The 19,406-nt window shown below is 60.1% G+C and overlaps 1 protein-coding gene across 3 annotated transcripts; it reads right to left on the bottom strand.

Moving 5' to 3' along the window:
* Window positions 1-1,177: 1,177 nt before the first annotated feature.
* CBFA2T3 (CBFA2/RUNX1 partner transcriptional co-repressor 3) lies at window positions 1,178-17,998 on the bottom strand. 3 transcript variants are annotated; one of them, XM_079315982.1, is made up of 11 exons: window positions 10,460-10,583; window positions 8,078-8,155; window positions 6,620-6,861; window positions 6,216-6,305; window positions 4,685-4,866; window positions 4,329-4,585; window positions 4,070-4,155; window positions 3,646-3,838; window positions 3,446-3,514; window positions 3,106-3,296; window positions 1,178-2,244 (listed from the first exon to the last, which is right to left on the bottom strand). In XM_079315982.1, exons 1-11 carry the CDS (start codon window positions 10,578-10,580, stop codon window positions 1,969-1,971), a joined length of 1,785 nt encoding a protein of 594 aa, XP_079172108.1. In that variant the 5' UTR covers window positions 10,581-10,583; the 3' UTR covers window positions 1,178-1,968. The 3 variants fall into 3 exon arrangements, with proteins under 3 accessions (XP_079172108.1, XP_079172109.1, XP_079172110.1); XM_079315983.1 differs by having other exon boundaries at window positions 3,106-3,293; XM_079315984.1 differs by lacking the exons at window positions 8,078-8,155; window positions 10,460-10,583 and adding an exon at window positions 17,974-17,998.
* Between the last annotated feature and the right edge of the window lie 1,408 nt (window positions 17,999-19,406).

Raw genomic sequence — 19,406 nt, 5'->3', positions numbered from 1 at the left:
GGGAGGGGCACCCGGCGAAGCTCCCAGAAAACACCCAGGGCGTGCACTGAGATCTTGGGGGGCACAGAAACGTCCCCGGGGTTGGGTCAAGACCTTGGGGTGCACAGAAATCCCCTGGGGGGATGCACCAAGACCTTGGGGTGCACAGAAATCCCCTGGGGGGATGCACCAAGACCTTGGGGTGCACAGAACCTTCCCAGGAGGATGCACCAAGGTCTTGGGGTGCAGAAAAATCTCCTGGGGGGATGCACTGAGACCTCAGAACAAGAACCCTGGGAGGATTCAGAGAGATCTTGAGGTGCACAGAAACCCCTCAGGGAGAGGCATGAAGGTCTTAGGGTGCACAGAGGTGATGCACCAAGATTTTGGGGTGCACAGAACCCTCCCAGGGGATGCACAGATCCCCCTGCAGGGCTGGGTGCTGGTGGCACAGGGCTGTGACACCACCCCTGGCATGTCCCGAGCTCTGCTGTGACCCAGCCCAGCCCTGTGACCACCAGCACAATCCCCCCACGAGCCCAGCGCCCTTCCCTCCTCTTCCTCTCCTACAGAAAACACACAGGATGGGTTTTGCAAATGCAGAAAAAACTCCGGCTCCTCTCGATGCCAGCCTCGCTCCGGCCAGCGCCACAGCTCCACGCTTCCTCCTCATCCTTTATTTGGCAAACGTCTCTTATTATTATCAGCACTATCATCATTATTATGAATCATTTTTGGACCTCTGCAGACACTATTTACATTCACATGAGCGCACAGCACTGCTGCCTCCGCTCGGAGCTCGGACTTCCCGTATTGCACTTCCGTCCTCCAGCCGCTCCAGCGAGGCAACAATCCCAAATAATCCACATTGTCCTGGCCAGGAAGGAGGCAGCGTTCCTTTTTTCCTTTCCTTTTCCTTTTCCTTTTAAAAATCCTTGTGAAACAAATCCAGCGCAGGGTGTGGGAGCAGTGAAGGGATGGGGGGGATTCCCCCGACGGCTTCGGGGAGGGAGAAACCCAAAATCCGTCTTTTAATTTCTTTTTTAAAAATCTCTTTTATTATTTTTTTTTTTTCCCAAAATCTCCTTTTGTTCTCCTTTTCCTGGGCAGAGGTAGAGATGTGCCAGCTCCGGCTGCAGTTCTCAGCCCCATCTCCCCCTCCCACACCTTGGGGGTTGGGGTTTCAGTAAAAAAACACTTTTTTTTTTTTTTTTTTTCTTTATTTTAATAGAAATTCTTTAAAGCCCCAGGGGCACGTCCATCCATCCTTGTGGGGAGGGGAAGGAAGCGACAACAGAACGAAACGAACTTTGGCAGTGGAGAGACGTTTGGATCTTCCTTGGTTTTGGATTTCCTTTGGAGCAGAGGTGAGTCTGGTCTGTTCTTGGCTAGCTAGCAAGGTAGTTACAGGTGAGCGTCCATCACGCGTCGTCTGGTTTTTGGATTTTTCTTTTTTTTTTTTTTTTTTTTTTCCTTTTTTACAATTTCTTACTTAAAGCCAAAGAGTCCGACGTTTTCTTTTTTATTTTCTTTATTTTTTTTTTACCAAAAAAAAAAAAGTAAAAAGAAAAAATTATAGGAAGAGAGAAATGAAGAAAAGAAGGTTCTTTCCTCCTCCAAGTGAACCCCTCAGTAGTGCTGATGGGGGGTGGGATCAGGTTGGTCTCTCTCTCCCCACAGCACTGCACGGTGAGGCTGGAGCCAAATTCCTCATCCAAAGAGCAAAAAAAAAGAAAAAAAAAAAAAAAAAAACAGCCAAAAAACCCAAAAAATCCCAAACCACAATCCCCCAACCGATATAAAAACCAACCGAAAAAAAAAAAAAAAAAAAAAAAAGCCAAAACAAAGACTGAAGAAAGAACAGAGAGCGGTATTTGCCTTAACTCCACTTAAAGCCCAGTTTGAGGATCCGTGAGGGTTAGTTGTGAGAGCTAGCGAGGTGGTTTCCGAGGTCACACGAGTCAGGTAGCCGGGACATCCCGCGGGGGCTCAGCGGGACGCGCTGTCCAGCGGCGCGGGCGTGGCCGGGGTGGCGGCGCGGGACGCGGCCACCGAGCCCGCCTCGCTGGGGCTGCTGGCCACGGCCACAGCGGGCTCGGGCTGGCCCGGCCCGGGGGCGGCGGGGCCCGGCAGCCCCTGCAGAGTCTGCCCGCAGACGTGGTGGTGCTTCTCCCAATCCTTGTGCTGGCAGAAGGAGCCGCAGTAACGCGCCGTGTTGCAGCCGCTGCAGGTCTCGCTCGCCTTGCGCCCGCAGTTCCAGCAGCTCTGCGGGAACGGGGAATGCACGGGCTCAGCACTGCAGGGTGCGGTCACTGGGTGGGCTGGGCACCCGCAGCTGGGGCCGGGGACTCCGTCAGCCCTGATTGTGCACGTCTATCCCAACCTGTGCACAGCTATCCCAGACTGTGCGCACCCATTTCAGACCATGTACATCATACCAATCTCTGCACATCCATCCCAGACTGTGCACTTCCATCCCAGTTCATGCACATCCATCCCAGACCATGCACATCCATCCCAGATCATGCACATCCATCCCAGACTGTGCACATCCATCCCAGACTGTGCACTTCCATCCCAGTTCATGCACATCCATCCCAGACTGTGCACATCCATCCCAGACTGTGCACATCCATCCCAGATCATGCACATCCATCCCAGACTGTGCACTTCCATCCCAGTCCATGCACATCCATCCCAGTCCATGCACATCCATCCCAGGTCGTGCACATCCATTTCAGACCATGTACATCATCCCAGTCTCTGCACATCCATCCCAGTCTGTACACACTCATGCCATATCAGACCAGGCACACCCATTCTGGACCGTGCTCACGTTTCCTGAACCAGGTCCCCCTAATCCCAGACCATACAAACCTACCCTGACCATGCACATCATCCACATCCAGGACCATGCACCCCATCACTGCCCACACCCCACATCCCATCACTGCCCACCCTCTGCATCCCCATCACTGCCCACCCTCTGCATCCCCATCTCGGTGCAGGAATTCCTCTCCTCCCATCCCACAGTGCTTCCCACCCTCACACGCTGCACCCTCATCTGCACAAGGAGCAGGTCCCGCACACCATCAGTGCCACCAAGGTGCCCCCCAGGGTCCCCACCTCGCTGGAGTCCTCCTGCTGATTGATGACGGTGAGGGCATCCTCGGACGCCTGGCGCTTGGCCTCTGCCAGCGCCCGCTCCATCTTGGCGCGCTCAGTCGTGATCAGCTCGTGGGCTTTCCTCTCGGCATCCGACACGGCTTTCTGCAGCTCGGACATGGCCTGGCGCTTCACCTCGTTCACGGCTTCTTCTGGAAGGCAGCAGCCGAGCGTGTGGGGTGTGACAGCGCCCCGGCACGCCCCGTTCCCGCTAAACCACCCCGAATTCCTTTTGCGCCGCTGGCAGCCCAATGAGCGGAGCCGGGGCAGAGCCAGGGCTCGGCGCCCACCCCGCACTCACCAGCTTTCCTCCAGATCTCCTCGGGCATGTACCCGGAGAGCGGCCGCGGGGCGAAGTCCCGGTGAGCGTCTGCGAAGGAGAGAGGGGACGCCCTTAGGAGCCGCCACCCCTCGGAACGCGGCCGCCGGCAGCGCCAGACCCCCGGGAGAACGGAACAGCACGGGCACCCCGGCGAGGGGCGCAGCCCCGGGGGTCAGTACCTAACTGGGGAGCCTCGGCCGAGGAGGAGTTGTGGGGCCGTGCGGAGGGCGGGCTGCCTTTCTTCATGTCCTCGGCGTCGCTGTAGCGCCGGATCCAGTGGTTGAGCTCCTCGCGATCGGCCTCCTGGCACCGCCGCAGCACCGTCAGCGAGCGCCGCGTCTTCTCCACCATGTCCATGATGCAGTTCAGCAGCTGTGGGGGCAACAGCGGGCATGGGGAGGGGGCTCTGCTGCAGGCGGCCGGGGGGTTGTGGTGCCCGGCGCAGGGCAAAGGGGTTTGGGCTGTGCCAGCTGTGCCAGCAGTGCCAGCTCCAGGGTGCTGTGCCAGCTGTGGAAGCTGAGGATGCTCAGGAGAAAAGCCCCGTGGGAGACACGGTGGGGATGGAGGGACGCACACACAGGATGGGGCAGGGACACCACGTACATTATTGAGGTGTTTCCACTCCTCCGCCCACTCCCGGTCCGTGAGCCGGTGGTCGATCACCTCCTCCTGCCGCGTCCCGTGCACGGCTGCAAGGCAAGAGCGGAGCGGGCTCAGCCCCCGCAGGACCCCTCTCCCCTTTTCACGGGGTCCCAGCCCCGTTCCCCCCGTGCTCTGGGACATCCAGGGCTCGGACTCCTCTCCTCTCCTTTCAGGGGTCCCAGCCCCGTTCCCCCCGTGCTCGGGGACATCCAGGGCTCACCCGCGGGGCGCTGGCGCTCGCGGAGCTCGCGGGGGTCGGGGTGCCGGTAGGAGTCCCGGTAGTGGTGTGCCATGGCCATGTCCTCCAGGCGGTAGTGCTGGGGCAGGGGGGGGCCGGCAGGGGGGTGCCCCAGCCCGTTCGGGGGGTGGCTCAGCCCGTTGCTGGGGCTGTAGCGCTGCGCTGGGCTCATGGTGCACGGCCGCTTGCTGAGGTGCTCGGGGTGCAGGGGGTCTCGGTCCAAACCGTTCTCTTTGGTCCTGGACAGAGAACAGGAGGTTGGTCCTCCCCCGGAACAACCTCCCCTTTTCAGGGATGCGTCCCTGAAAAAATCCCACACGCCCCTCCCCGGCTGGCACCTGTCTGGCGTCCTCCTCTTGCCGCTCTCGGCCACCTCCAGGAGCAGCTCGGAGGAGTCGATGGGAGAGGAGGCGTTGGCGTCCAGCAGCAGCTGCTCGTGCTGGGCCAGGTACTGGGCCGGGGTCTGCTTGGCCATGCGGGCGCAGTGCAGCAGCTCCCGCTGCAGCAGCGGCAGGTTGGCCTGCAGGGGGGTCACAGTCCAGTTCACAGCCCCACAGCACTCCCCAAAACAGCCTGGCTGTGCCCCCAGCTTGCCTGGCTCTGCCTTCCCTTTGGGGTCCTGCTCCTTTCCCCAGGGGATGCCAACAGCATGCCCAGGGGCCAGGTGAGCTTTTGGGGTGAATGTGTGGCACCCCACAGGGGTCAGACACAGCTTCAACAGAGCCCTCCTGCATCCTGGCAAGGGCTGCACAGCATCATCCCTGAGCCAGGTCAGTCACCTTGGCACCTGTGGGACCCCCAGTCCGTGGGGCACCCCCAGCTGTAAGGATCAGCTCCCACCCACCCACCGTGTCCCCCCACAGCGCTGCAGTCCCAGGAGCAGCAGGAATTAAGCAGCAGAACCCCCCTTTGCCCGGCATTCTGGCTGCCAGCCCTGGATTTTGCCTTAGGCAGCTGAGCCGTGGCCAAATCCCATCTGTGGGACACGTTAGCGCCCGAGCCGGAGCTGCAGTTGCGGTGAGCGGGGCCGGACCCTCCCTCCCCTTCCCTTCCCTGCCCGGGGGGGAGCAATCCCACAAAAACAGCAAGTCCCCAGTCTGGGAAGCACGCCGAGCCCGGCTGGTCGCAGTTAGGATAATGAGAAACATCTGGAGCGGGCGGTGGGAACAGCTGGGAGCGGGGTGCCAGGGCTGGCACGGGGACAGCGGGGATGGATCCCAGCCTGCCTGGAGCCACAGGGCCACCAGTGCCTGCCGGGCCTGGGGCTCACCTTTCCCTGCTCCCATGGATGCCAAAAACGCTGCAGGCTGGACAGGAGGGGAGGGGGCTCTGCTGCCCCACTCCAGCTCAGCCTGGAGCAAAGCGCTCCAGCAGATTGCTGTGTGAGCGTGGACCTCCACTCATGGAGCCCTGCTCTGGGGGGCTGGGATGCAGAGGTGGAAAAGGGGCTATTTTTGCACTTTTAAATTATTTAATTTATTAATTATATATATTTTATTATTAATAATATTTTAATTATTTAATTATTGCTAACAAGGGACAGGGGACACCAGGCTCAAACATCTGCTGGCAGTGCCAGCATTGCTGGGTAAATCCCTCTGGAGCAGGGTGATACTGCAGAGTCAGCATGGAATTAAAAGGCAAATATAAAAAAAAAGAGGGAATTTTTAATGAATTTCAAATGGCAACCAGCTGGGCCGACCCCTTGCTTTATTGCAAGCAGCCCTGGCCCTGTGTGACTCCACATGTGTGGGGGCACACGTGTGCCTGGGGGGACATGGGCAGACCCACAGGCAGCTGCCAGCCCCAAAGGCAGCCCCAAACACCCTGTGCTGAAATGCTGCCATGAATCCCACCGTGGAGACCCACCTTGAGGAAGGGGATGACGAAGGGTCGCAGCGGGAAGTTGGTGGCCTCTTGGAGCTTGGCGTGAAACTCCTCAATGGTGAGGGTGGAGTTCTGTGGGAACAGCCTGGGCTCAGCACCCCTGGCACAGCCCCCTGCACCCCTGGGTGACACTTGTTCCTCCCCCATTCCTGCTGCTCTGCCAGGCTCACAGGAAAACCGTACCCAAGGGGAAACCACGCTCAAGGCTTCACTGACAACACCAGCAGCCAGAACCAACCCTACAGATCCCAGAGATGCTGGGGAAACAACCCCCTTGTCTCCAGGATTTAGATCAACCTCTTTCCCTTTCAGCAGCACCTCCATCCCCAAAGGAAACCAGAGGATCCCCAGATGGGGGGACCCCGTGTCTGACCCCACGGACGTACCACGAGCCCCAGGACCAGGGTGCGCACCCGCTCCCCGATCTCGGGGGAGATGTCGTTGCCAAACTGCTGCAGGGTGGTGAGGAAGCGCTTGAGCTTGGAGAGCTGGCGGGCACCACAGGCTGGAGGGAGCTGGTGGGTGGACAGGGAGGCGCTGGAGGAGGTGGCTGGGCCGTTGCTGAAGCCGTTGGGGGTGGACGGAGCCCCATTGATGGCGGTGGGTGAGTGGCTGCTCCCGTTCATCACTGGGGAGACAGGAACGGGAGGTCAGAGGGGGTGGCTGTGCCCTGGCACCCTGGGGATGGCAGGACTGCAGTGTGCTGCTGGGTGATGTGGGGATGGAACTCCCTGGAAGGCTTCAGGATGCTGGTGGATGCCTGGGGCTGCATGCTGGACTGGTCCCAGTGCTGTGGGGGCAGTGGGCAAGGAGGGGATGCAGAGCATCCCCCAGCACAGCCTGAGCCAGCTCCTCAGCAGCCAAGGGAAAGGGCTCCCTCCTGCCCCTCTGGGAGCTGCTCAGCACTCCCAGACAGAGCCCAGGAGCCTTTCCCCATGGAGCCCAGCCTGGCTCGCAGAACATTGCCACCTCTGTCCCCACTGCTGGTCAGGAAGAACAGGAGCTGCCTGAACACTGCACACCAGAGATCCAGAGGGGATATTTTGGGGTACCAACCATCAGTGACAGACCCCTCCCTCCTGCAGCAGCCTTGCTGGGCACAGGGACCTTTCCCTGGCTAGCACGGAGTGACAACACACATCACCCATGTCCCAACACACATCACCCACATCCCAACAGCACGGGTGACAACACACATCACCCACAGCATGGATAACAACACCATGTGCCTGCCAGTGCAGGTGACAACACACAACACCAATGTCCTGGCCATGCAGGTGACAACATGCATGACTCATGTCCTGGACAGCATGGATGACAACATACATTACTCCTGTCCTGATGGCACGAGTGACAACACACATCACCCATGTCCCAGTGGCATGGGTGACAATGCACATCCCCATGTCTCAACACACATCACCCATGTCCCTGCCAGCGTGGGTGACACCATGCATCACCCATGTCCCAAAACACATCACCATGTCCCCACGGCCCCCAGCACGCCCACGCTGTCCCCGCTGGGCTCACACCGACCTGGGGCTGCTGTGCTGGGCTGTGCTCTGTGCTGTGCTGCCCTGCCCTGCCAGCCCTCCTGCTCTGGGGGCTCCCCTGCTCTCCCCGGCCGGGCAGTGCTGAGGAGCTGCCCAAAATAACCCGGTGGCCACAACTGCTTTTATTGCGGCGACAGGTGGGTGCTTAAGTTGGACACCACACGTGTCCCTGGGCTGGGGTGGGGCTGGGGCTCCATCCCCGGGGCAGGGCGAGGGGCTGGCCTGGGGAGCACCCCGGGGGCTGGGCTGTGCTCGGCTCTCTCATGAGAGCGGGTGTTTCATTTTACTTACAAAGACAGACCATCGACCATTTCAAGCAACCATGAAAACGGCCGCGGGGCAGAAACGTCGGAGGGCCAGCGTCTCGATCTGCAAGCAAAATAAAACACGCTTTGATGAGAGAGCAGAGGGGGCAGCTCTCAGCCCGGGGCCCTGCACGGGATACTCCTCACCACTCCTGCCATGGGCAAAGCTGCCAGACCCACCAGGGACCCGGGTCCCTGCGTCCCACAGCGGCCACAGGGAGGGTTCAGGGGATGGATGCTCACTTGCCTGGTAAATCCTGACATTTCAGGGACCAAATGTAGTTCCCCCAGGCCAAAAATGCTGTGGTGTCCATGCCAAGCTGCTCTGTGCACCCAGCCTTGTGTCTCAAACCCTCTCCATGCTGAGCTGTGATGGAGGGGCTGCCTGCACCCCCAGCCCTGTGTCCCAAATTTCTCTCTGTGCTGGGCATGGTGCAGAGGCTGCCTGCACCCCTGGTCCTTCATCCCAGACCCAGCCACACCTGGGCTGCCACATCAGCCACAGGCTGGGACTGACACCCAAACTCCCTCCAAGCACAGCCAAACACGAGCTGATTTCGGGAGTCCATCCAGAAGTGCTGCTGGGGGCTGCAGCTGTCAGGGGATGGATCTCTGGGGTTGTTTTGGGGTTTTTTCTTCCCCACTGGGGTTTCTCCAAGCAAGAAACAGCTACGAGCAAAACCCTTGCACGTGCATGTGCTCAGGAAAGTCTCAGCAGAACTGGAACAGCCACTGGCAGTGGCCACTGCCACTCCTGCCAGGGGCCAGCCTTGTCCCCTGCCTGTCTGGATCCTGCACTGCACATGCCAGGACAGTGACACTGGCACAGTGACCGATCCCTGTGCCATGTCTGCAGGTGTGCAATGAGCCCACGTGCCACTGGGGGGGTGGCTGTCCCCAGTCCAACTCCAGAGACTGAAACTCCCACCTGGAGTCCCCTGATGCCACCATGCCACAGCCTGGGCAGGGCAAGGAGGTCCCAGCCATGGCACTGCCCTGCCACCACTGGGTGCCACATGCAGAGGGACAGATGTGTCCCCACACACACAGGACCCACCATGGGGCGTCTCTGATGCACAGGGGCTCCTCCAACCACACACCAACATTTGGTGGCAGAAGAGCAGGATGTCCCTGTCCCCAGGGACCTCACAGGACACTGCTGGCCATGGAAGCAGGAACAGGCTTCAGCCATGCTTGGGAATGTGCACCCAAGGAGAGCCTCCAGCCTGAGCACAGGATGTCCCAGCCTGGTAATGTCACCCCTAATCTCCTAGCCAGGTAATGTCACCCATGTCCCACGCAGGTACTGTCATCCCATATCTCAGCCAGGTAACATCAGCCCCAATGTCCCAGCCAAGTAATGTCACCCATGTTCCAGCCAAATAATGTTACCCTCCATGTTCCAGCCAGATAACATCACCCCATGTCCCAGGCAGGTAACATCACCTCCAATATCCCAGCCAGGTAATGTCACCTGTTTCCCAGGCAGGTAACATCACCATGTCCCAGGCAAGTGCTGTCACCCATGTCCCAGCCAGGTACTGTCACCCATGTCCCAGGCAGCTCGGCACAGGACTCTGCGGGCTCTGCAGCCCCGGTGCTGTGAGGAGCTGCGGGCTCTGCAGCCCCAGAGCTGTGAGGAGCTGCGGGATCTGCAGCCCCGGTGCTGTGAGGAGCTGCGGGATCTGCAGCCCCGGTGCCGGGAGGAGCTGCGGGATCTGCAGCCCCAGAGCTGTGAGGAGCTGCGGGATCTGCAGCCCCGGTGCTGTGAGGAGCTGTGGGCTCTGCAGCCCCGGTGCTGTGAGGAGCTGCGGGCTCTGCAGCCCCAGAGCTGTGAGGAGCTGTGGGCTCTGCAGCCCCGGTGCTGTGAGGAGCTGTGGGCTCTGCAGCCCCAGAGCTGTGAGAAGCTGCGGGATCTGCAGCCCCAGAGCTGTGAGGAGCTGTGGGCTCTGCAGCCCCAGAGCTGTGAGGAGCTGCGGGATCTGCAGCCCCGGTGCCGGGAGGAGCTGCGGGCTCTGCAGCCCCAGAGCTGTGAGGAGCTGTGGGCTCTGCAGCCCCGGTGCTGTGAGGAGCTGCGGGATCTGCAGCCCCAGAGCTGTGAGGAGCTGCGGGCTCTGCAGCCCCAGAGCTGTGAGGAGCTGCGGGATCTGCAGCCCCGGTGCTGTGAGGAGCTGCGGGCTCTGCAGCCCCAGAGCTGTGAGGAGCTGGGGGATCTGCAGCCCCGGTGCTGTGAGGAGCTGGGGGCTCTGCAGCCCCAGAGCTGTGAGGAGCTGCGGGATCTGCAGCCCCAGAGCTGTGAGGAGCTGCGGGATCTGCAGCCCCGGTGCCATGAGAAGCTGCGGGCTCTGCAGCCCAGGCTGGTACTCACTGGTGCTGGGAGCGAGGGAGGGCTGGCGTGCGGCTCCCTGGCTGGCGGCGGGCGGCGGGGGCGCCATGCCGGGCGGGCTGGAGCGAGCCGGAGCCTTCACATCGGCCGGGGAGTCGGGCATGGCGGCGGCCACGGGCTGCGCTACCTGCGGGAACAGGGAGGGCTGAGCGGGAGGGCCAGGCTGGTGTGCCAGGCATAGGGAGTGCCAGGCAGGGTGTGCCAGGCAGGTGTGCCAGGCATAGGGAGTGCCAGGTAGGTGTGCCAGGCAGGTGTGCCTGGTAGGGAGTGCCAGGTAAGGTGTGTCAGGCAGGTGTGCCAGGCAGGGTGTGTCAGGCAGGTGTGCCAGGCAGGTGCGCCACCAGGGAGTGCCAGGCAGGTGTGCCAGGCAGGGTGTGTCAGGCAGGTGTGCCAGGCAGGGTGTGCCACCAGGGAGTGCCAGGCAGGTGTGCCAGGCAGGTGTGCCACCAGGGAGTGCCAGGCAGGTGTGCCAGGCCGGTGTGTCAGGCAGGTGTGCCACCAGGGAGTGCCAGGCAGGTGTGCCAGACAGGGTGTGCCAGGTAGGGTGTGTCAGGCAGGTGTGCCACCAGGGAGTGCCAGGCAGGTGTGTCAGGCAGGTGTGTCAGGCAGGGCCAGCCCTGACAAACAGCACTCAGGGGCAAAGGGGACACTTGGGGACCTCAGGTATCTCTGTCCCTGCTGCAGAACTCAGGTAACAGGGACAGTGACCTGTGTCCTGTGTGCCACATCACCTGCTCTTCATCTGCACAGCGCTGGAACAGTGCCCTGTGCAGGGACACTGCAGTGCCAACCCTGCCCCAGCCTGTCACATCACTGCTGTCACAGCACAGCACCTCCTGCCACATCCTGGGAATTCCTGCTGCCTGCTGAGCCCTCAGCACCCCTGGCAGCATCACCCAGGACTGGCAGAGATAATTTCACCAGTGTTTAGTGGCACCCACACATCCACCAGTGACTGTCCCCCCCAGAGCCCCCAGAGTGGCCCTGCAAGACCAGATCCTGCAATCCAGGGATCGTGGGGCTCCTGCCATCATCATCACCCCAGTGGGCACTGCCACCTCCCTCCCAGCCCTGGTGGTGCCTTCCCAGGGGGGCAGTGCCAGCACCATCCCCTCTGGCCAGCACCATCCCAGTGCAGGCTCTGGGCCCTGTGGCTGCCACACTGCTGATGATGGGTGGCCACAAGTGCTGGCAGCTGTGGGGATCTGTCACTGTGCCCATGCCTGGCTCTACCAAAGATGGAAGTGACCACCCCAGCCATGGGGTCCCCCCGTGCCCCAGCCTGGCTGATAATCCAATATTCATCCTTAATCCAGGGCAGCTGTGGGGAGATTAATTGAAGCCGTGCACAGCACATAAAAGCAGAGCCTCATCCTCACAGAGGTGCTCTCGGGGCTGTGCCACAGCCAGGGGCACACAGAGCACCAGGGATGGTGATAGGAGCCAAAATCTTGGCTGCAGCACCATGGGTGTCTCTCTGTGGATATCTCAGGATATCCCTCTCTGACCACAGCACACTGGAATGCTGCAGACACCTGGATGTGCATGCTCCAGTTCCCGTTCCTCACTCCCTTCTCCCTCCCCAGCCACAGGAGAAATCTCCAGACCATGCAGCTTCCCTCCCCCCAAAACCTCAGTTTCCTCACAGGGCCTGCCAGAATAAATGGTTTGTTTCAAAAAACACCTTTTATTTTCCTTTTCATGGAAATGTCCATCTCTGGGCAGAGCTTTGCCAGCCTCCCAGGCTTCCCCCATCACTCAGCAGAGCAGGATCCAGCTCTGACAGCAGAGGAAGAGCCCTGAGTGTGCACAGAGTGTGAGGGGACACAGCTGCAGCACCTCCATCCCACCTGACCCTTGCCTGCATCCCTGGCACCATCCCTGTCCTTGTCACAGCATCCTTGCCTGCATCCCCATCCCAGCTCCAGTGCCCCTGGCTCCCCCACATTCCCACACCAAGGGCAAAACATGGATACACTCACCCTGGCACTGACATGGCTTTTCCACAGCTTCCCATCAGCAGGAAAGTTTCCATGAAGCTGAGCAAGCACTCAGGGAAAACGGGGCCTGGTTCTAGTTTTTCTTGTGTTTTCTTTTTTTAAGTTTTAAATTTTTCCTCGAGGTGTTTGCAACCCAAACACGGCCAGGCAGGCGCAGGAATGGTCCCAGATCCAATGGGATAAAGAGCCTGGAATGCCCAGAGAGCCCAACCCGGGTCCTTTGCAGGAGGGCAAAGGAGGTTTTTGGGGAGCAAAGTACAGCCTCCCTTCAGCACCTTCGAGCAGCGATTCCCCAGCACAACTCCAACTCCACTGGAATGATTTTTCCCTCTGTTTTTTTCTCTCTTTGGGGTAATTTGTCCCAGCCGCTCGGGGCCGTGTCTGTTTTCCTCCATCTGGTTTCCATTAGGTCTGTGCAGCCCAGATGAATAAGTAATAATATAAAAATAAAAGGATTAGTATTTTCTCCTGGGCTGGCTGGAGCGGCTGTTCCCCACCCTGCCCCCCGGGGCAGCGGATGCCGGACCCCCGCACCCCCCGGGTGACCCCGAGTCACAGGGCAGGGTTAACCCTGCTGGGGCGACACTGTCACACATTCCAGTGGGCACAGGGATGGGGCTGGCAGCCACCCCACAGCTTCCCACAGCCCCAGGGAGCCCATCCAGCCACCCCCAGCCGGGGTTCTGCCTCCTCTCCGGGTAACAAGCGGGATGTGCCAGCTCGGGGGTGAGTGGGGAGCACCAGGGGCGGCTGCTCTGCTCTGCGTTCCCCAGGGATGGGGGTGAAGCCGGCACGGAGCCGCCCTGGATGTGACCACTGCACACTTTGCCTGCAGGCAAAGCTTCCCGGGCAAAGAAGGGGTTAAAGGGAATTCAGCGCCCAGCATCCTTCATGCTCTCCAAATGGCCACAAATGAAATCCAGATGCTGGAGGCGACGTCTCCCCAAGCCAGGCTGCCTCCGAAACAAAGGCAGGGAAGCATTCCTGCTCCTCAGCTGCCGCGGCCAGCGGGGCCAGCAGCAACTCCCCGATAAGATGGCAGGGCCGGAGCTGTCCCAGCTGGAGCAGCTTTGGGAGCGTGCAGTGCCTGAGGCAGCAGCGCCAGCACCAGCCCCGCGGAGCTGGGGGACCTCAGGGCACCATCAGCTCCCTGCTCCCCTGTACCATCCTGATCCCCTCCTTGGGATCAGCTCCTTCCACCCTGCACCATCCTCATCCCCTCTTTGGGATCAGCTCCCTGCTCCCCTGCACCATCCTGATCCCCCCTTTGGGATCAGCTCCTTCCATCCTGCACCATCCTCATCCCCTCTTTGGGATCAGCTCCTTCCACCCTGCACCATCCTCATCCCCTCTTTGGGATCAGCCCCTTCCACCCTGCACCATCCTCATCCCCTCTTTGGGATCAGCTCCCTGCTCCCCTGCACCATCCTCATCCCCTCTTTGGGATCAGCTCCTTCCATCCTGCACCATCCTCATCCCCTCTTTGGGATCAGCTCCCTGCTCCCCTGCACCATCCTCATCCCCTCTTTGGGATCAGCTCCCTGCTCCCCTGCACCATCCTCATCCCCTCTTTGGGATCAGCCCCTTCCACCCTGCACCATCCTCATCCCCTCTTTGGTGACAAAGGTGACAAGAGGTAGCTTGGAGTTCATCCCCAGTTGCAGCTGGAGCAGCAGAAAGCAGAGTGCAGCTGTGGGATGCTGACAGGAGGTGGGTTTAGGTGGGATATTGGGAAGGAATTCTTCTCAGGTGCCCAGAGCAGCTGTGGCTGCCCCTGGGTCCCTGGCAGTGCCCAAGGCCAGGCTGGACAGGATTTGGAGCAGCCTGGGCTGGTGTCCCTGCAATGGCAGTGGAATGAGCTGAGCTTTAGGGCCCCTCTCAATCCAAACCATTCCACAATTCCATGATGATGCTGGAGGGATGCTGCCCACCCATCACCAGGGTGATGCTCATTTTGGGGAGCCAGCCTAGCAGGCAGCACTCATCAGCACAAACAAAATCCTTTAAAAGTAAATCAAATCAATCAAACTCTGCACAATTCATAAAGGAGCCCAGACTCAGCCAGCTCCAGGCCTGGGGAGCCCCTGCAGGTCATCCCCACCTGAGACAGGTCCTGTGCCACTGGCCCAGCTGGGACACCTCCCACCAGCACAATTCCAGGCTAAAGCAGATTTCCTCACACTCAGGTACATCCCAATTTGCTTTTTGAGCACCCACATCCCCCAGGATGCTGAGTGATGGCAGAAGCCTGGCAAAGCTCTGCCCAGAAATGGACATTGCCATGAAAAGGAAAATAAAAGGTGTTTTTTTGAAACAAACTATTTACTCTGGCAGGCCCTGTAAGGAAACTGCACTGCTGGCAGATGCCCCACAGGCAATGTCCTCCCTCAGCAAAGGGTCCCCTTCATCCTCCCGTGGTGTGGCAGGGACAGCAGGGACAGCAGCACCCACAGCCAGGCTCTCCACACACCCCAAGCCCCCAAATCCCAGTTTTCAAGGCAAAACCATCCACCCAGGGACCCAAAGCAGCTGGCTCAGTGCCACCAAGGCAGTGCCAGCAGCTCCAGCTCGCCCCGAGCTGGCGTGGCCAGAGGTGGGGGGATGGGGATGGGTTTGATTTTTCCTCGAAACAACAACAAAAAAGCCGGGGAAAAAAAAAAAAAAAAAAAAAAAAAAAGGAAGGCGCCCTCTCTGTTTTACAAGCCTTCATTTGCTATTGTTTATGTAAACAGGTAAATTGTTTCGTATCTCAATTAAAAACATCTGCCACATAAATGAATACCAATTAACTCATCCTGTTTTTAATTACTCTGTTAATTACACACAGGCAGCAAAAAGGATGGCAGGGGAATAGGGAAAGCATGCTTACACCCCCCCTTCCCACCTTGCTCTTGGCAAGGATCCGAAATGTGCCCAGATAATGATGGATTAAGGTGAAAACCGTGGCTCCTGGCCAGCCCTGGCGTCTCATAGAGGGATTTCCCGGGACCCTCCGGAGAGGTTTTGGGAACCCCAAGCCCCGCGGGATGCCCCGAGGTCACCTCATCCCCCACCGGGCGGCACAGCCCCGCTGGCACTGCCGGCGCCAGCCCCGCGCTCCCTCTCCAAACGCGTCCACGGAGAGAGAGCGAAACTTTGGGATGGCAAAGGAGCAAAGAGCCAACATCCTCCTGGACCGAGAGCATCCCCGCGCCGCCCCCGGGAGCGCTGCTGGCACCCAGGGCTCGCCCCCTGCGCGGGGTGGGTGCCATCCCTGCGAGGGACCCCGGGCGCCGCCGGCCCCCCCGGCTGCGGGAAGCTTTCCAAGCGAGCAGATGGGGCAGGGAGCGGCGGCAGGAGGAGGAGGAGGAGAGCAGAAAAGGCTATTTTCTCACGCTACATATTTTACAAGTCGAACATTTTGTGCATTTCAGCCCTGCCTGTAAAAGCATCTCGGCCTCAGCCCCGGGACTCGACGGCGGAGCCTGTGAGTCAACAGCGGCTGGCGACGACGTGGCTGCTGGGAGGAGGGTCCCCCCCGAATAGGGACAGTTTGGGGGGTCCCTCTGACTTATTGGCCGGCAGCACCCAGCCAGGGCACAGTATTTGCTGCAGTGTCGTGCCCGCTGCCACCGTCGGATTCATCCCACCGGGGTGGCACGGGCAGGTGGGCACACACACACACACCCTGCTGCTCCCCAGCTGCCTTACACTCCTGGAAATTAAATATCCTGGCTAAACACCAGGAGTAAACAGTGCCGCGGGCAGCCCGGAACACCTGGAGAGGAGCAGGGCTGGCGCTGACCCTGCCGGAGCTTCCCCCACCCGGGAAACACCCACGCCGGGGCTGCACCCCAAAACCAACCCAAAGCACTGCCGAAGGGGCACCCAAAACCAGCCCAAAGCACTGCCAAAGGAGCACCCCAAAACCAGCCCCACGCCCCGATTTCTGCAGCCCTGGCACGGGGATGCTCTGCCCAAAGGTGGCCCTGGTGGCTGGGGCAGGGACAAGCGGCACACGCAGCGGGCTCGGGGCATCCTGGAGGCAGAGAGTGGCCGGAGAAGGGAAAGCTCCCCCTCCACACCCTGGAGAGGTCCCCGCAGCGTGGGAACGCCGAGGCGCCGGCGGCTCCCCAGGGACCCCGCGGCAGATCCTGCCCCGCAGGCGCCGGGCTGGTACCGGCTCCGAGGGGGTGCCGGGTCCGGCCGTGCCTCCAGGCTGCTGCCTCACCGACTCTTTGTCTATTTTTGAACCGCGGGCTCCATTTCAAGGCGATTTTGCCCATGTGAAATTGAATCAAAGAACACAGAGGGGGAAAAAAATATAAATGGGAAATTTGCAAAATAAACAGGAAATCCCTGGGATGTTTTCTGGTCAGCATCTTCCGAAGGAAAGCTGGGGGTTTGTCAAGGTGGGGTTCCCCCTGGGGAGCCTGAGCACAGTGGGAGGGACGGCAGAAAACAGCTTCAGGAAATCTAAAAATAAGCCCAAACCCGGCAATGGCACTAAGGCCAGGGCAGCCGGGCAGGGGGTGTCCTCTGTGCCACCAGCCTGTTCTTGCTGACAAGGATTGATCCCAGCCTGGGGACTCCTGTCTTTCCCGTCCTGCTGGGCAGCTCAATCCATCTCCCACGTGAGATCCAGCCTGGACAGCATCCGACCTGCAGCATCGAGCATCCCCCCAACCCCAGCAGCAGCGATTAAGCTCAGCTTAACCCTTGGGCTGCCCCTGGTCCTTCCCAGCCCCATTCACAACACCCGGCCCTGATCTGCCCCAGACCTTGACTGTGCTGGTCTGGCTGGGGGCGGGAGAGGGTCAGTGCTGCTGTGGGGGGGATTTGTGTGTCCCCACTGCCAGCACTCCCTGGCAGCCCTGCACGTCCTGCTTGACTCGCTGCCAGTCCACTGACTCACACTAAGAGGTACAATAACAAATATTTATAGGGTGTTCCGCTCCATGGGGGTCCCACAGCACCCAGACACCTTCCCGAGGTGGCTGCAGGACAGGGGACCCTGCAGAGCCCGAGAGCTCCCAGATTTCAGCAGGGATTTACTGGGCAGTGAGCAGAGCCCAGACCCCATTCCCACGGCACAGCCAGACACCCACAGGATCCACAATGCCTGGATCCTGCCGGGGGGTTTCCACACGTGCAGACACCCACGGCTCAAAGCAGAATTCCAGGAACATCAGCAGAGACCTGCCAGCCCCAGGCTCCCCGTGGGACCTGCCAGAGCCCCCTCCTGAAGTGGGGCTGAACCCCAGAATATTTTTCCATCCTGCAGCCTGGAAGTTCCTGATGTAAGAGGCAAATCCGGCACCCACACGAGGCCTCCCCACTGCCCAAACCCGGCAGCCACCCCACGCCAGCACCCAGAGCCATGGGAGAACAGCCTCTGCAAAAGAACAGCCTCAAAAGCCACTCTCTGGCCTTTTCTCCCCTACAAACCAACATCTGCACTCAGGTTTTCCAAACAAAACACAGCCAACATCTGTCTGCTCCCGGGTAAAACCTCACCTGCCAGCATGGAAGGCAGCCGGCACGGAAAACCCCCTTGGCACAGCCAAGCTCACCTCCACTCGCCTCCCCAACCACGGAATTTCTCTCTGTGTGGAAACTCTCAGCACGGGGACCTGCCTCACAAACCTCCGAGGATCCAAGAGCCCACCCCAGGCGGCAGCTCAGCTCCGTGGGGCTCCTCACCCGAGCACCGAGGCTGTCAGCATCCTCCCCGGCTGCTGCTCCGTGTCTGCCGTGGCATTTCGGGATGGTTCCCCCATTTCTCCATGCCCTGTACCACAGCAGAGCTCACCCCACCGCGGCGCCGAGCAGACGGATGTTTGCAGAGTGTCTTCAAGTCGCTCGACAAAGGAGCAGGGAATTAATATTCCTTTTAATTAAAGGCAGAAAAAATCTCTTTGTTCCTGAACAGAGAGAAAACAACAGAGGGAAGAGCTCAGAAGCTCTTCCTAAGCTGGAGACGAGACCATCGTTTGGAATCAAAGACACTGTCAACGCACACGTGACCTCGAATTAAAAAAAACAAAATGAAACGCAGCAGCGGCAGTGGCTCCTCTCCGACAGCGAAGGAAAGTTGCAAAGTTTTTCTTGGCTAATAGAGGGAAAAAAAAGAATTCCAAGAAAAGGTGTGTTTAGCTAGAGAAACGCTCTGCGGTATCCGAAGGCACCATCCAGCGGCGAGGAAATGACGGGAGGAGCTGGTTGTGCTCCGGCTCGGTGTCGCGGAGGAGCCACCGAGGAGCGCGGGGCCAGCCTGGCTCCATCGCTCCGCCGGCAGCACTCCCTGGGCAGAGCGGGGCTGCCCGGCTCAGCGTAATTCCAAAGGGAAGGCGAGAGCAGGCGGTGATGAATGGCAGCGCTGGATCCTCCCGAGCCAGCCTTCCTTCCCAAATCCACATCCAAACAAACGTCCAGAGAGCGACTCCGCTCTGGTTCCCAGCACAGCCCCGTGTCCCCAGCACGGACCCGCGTCCTCGCACATAAACACAGAACGAAGGGCGCTGGAAGTTCCCAGAGCAGCCCTGCGATTCCTCCCGCAAATTCTCCCGAGTGGGTCAGCGCCTCCTCGCCGCCAAACACGGCTCCAGCTCCAGCTCCAAGCACGCGGCACCGGAGAGGGATGCGGAGCTGGCGGGCACAGAGCAGGGATGCGAGGATGACAAAGAGTTGGAATGCTGGGCAGGAGTCGGGAGCCACAACCCGGAGGGGGGATCTGCTGGGGGTGGGCACAAACTCGCGTGGGTTCCCAGGGACACTCGGGAAACGGCGACGGGGGACACGGAGGGGAGAGCAGGGAAAGAGGGGTGCGTGGGAGCGGGGCCCACGGGCGCGGCGATGCCGCTCCCGCTCTGCCTCCGCCGCGGAGCCGCTCCGAGCGCTGCCCTCGCTCTCCCCGGCAGTGCCATCGCTCGCCCGGCTGTGCCCCGTTC

The sequence above is a fragment of the Erithacus rubecula genome (assembly GCF_903797595.1).
Source record: "Erithacus rubecula genome assembly, chromosome: 12".
Classification (NCBI taxonomy): domain Eukaryota; kingdom Metazoa; phylum Chordata; class Aves; order Passeriformes; family Muscicapidae; genus Erithacus; species Erithacus rubecula.
The sequence above is the reverse complement of the archived record's forward strand: the minus strand, read 5'-3'. Positions and strand labels throughout refer to the sequence as shown.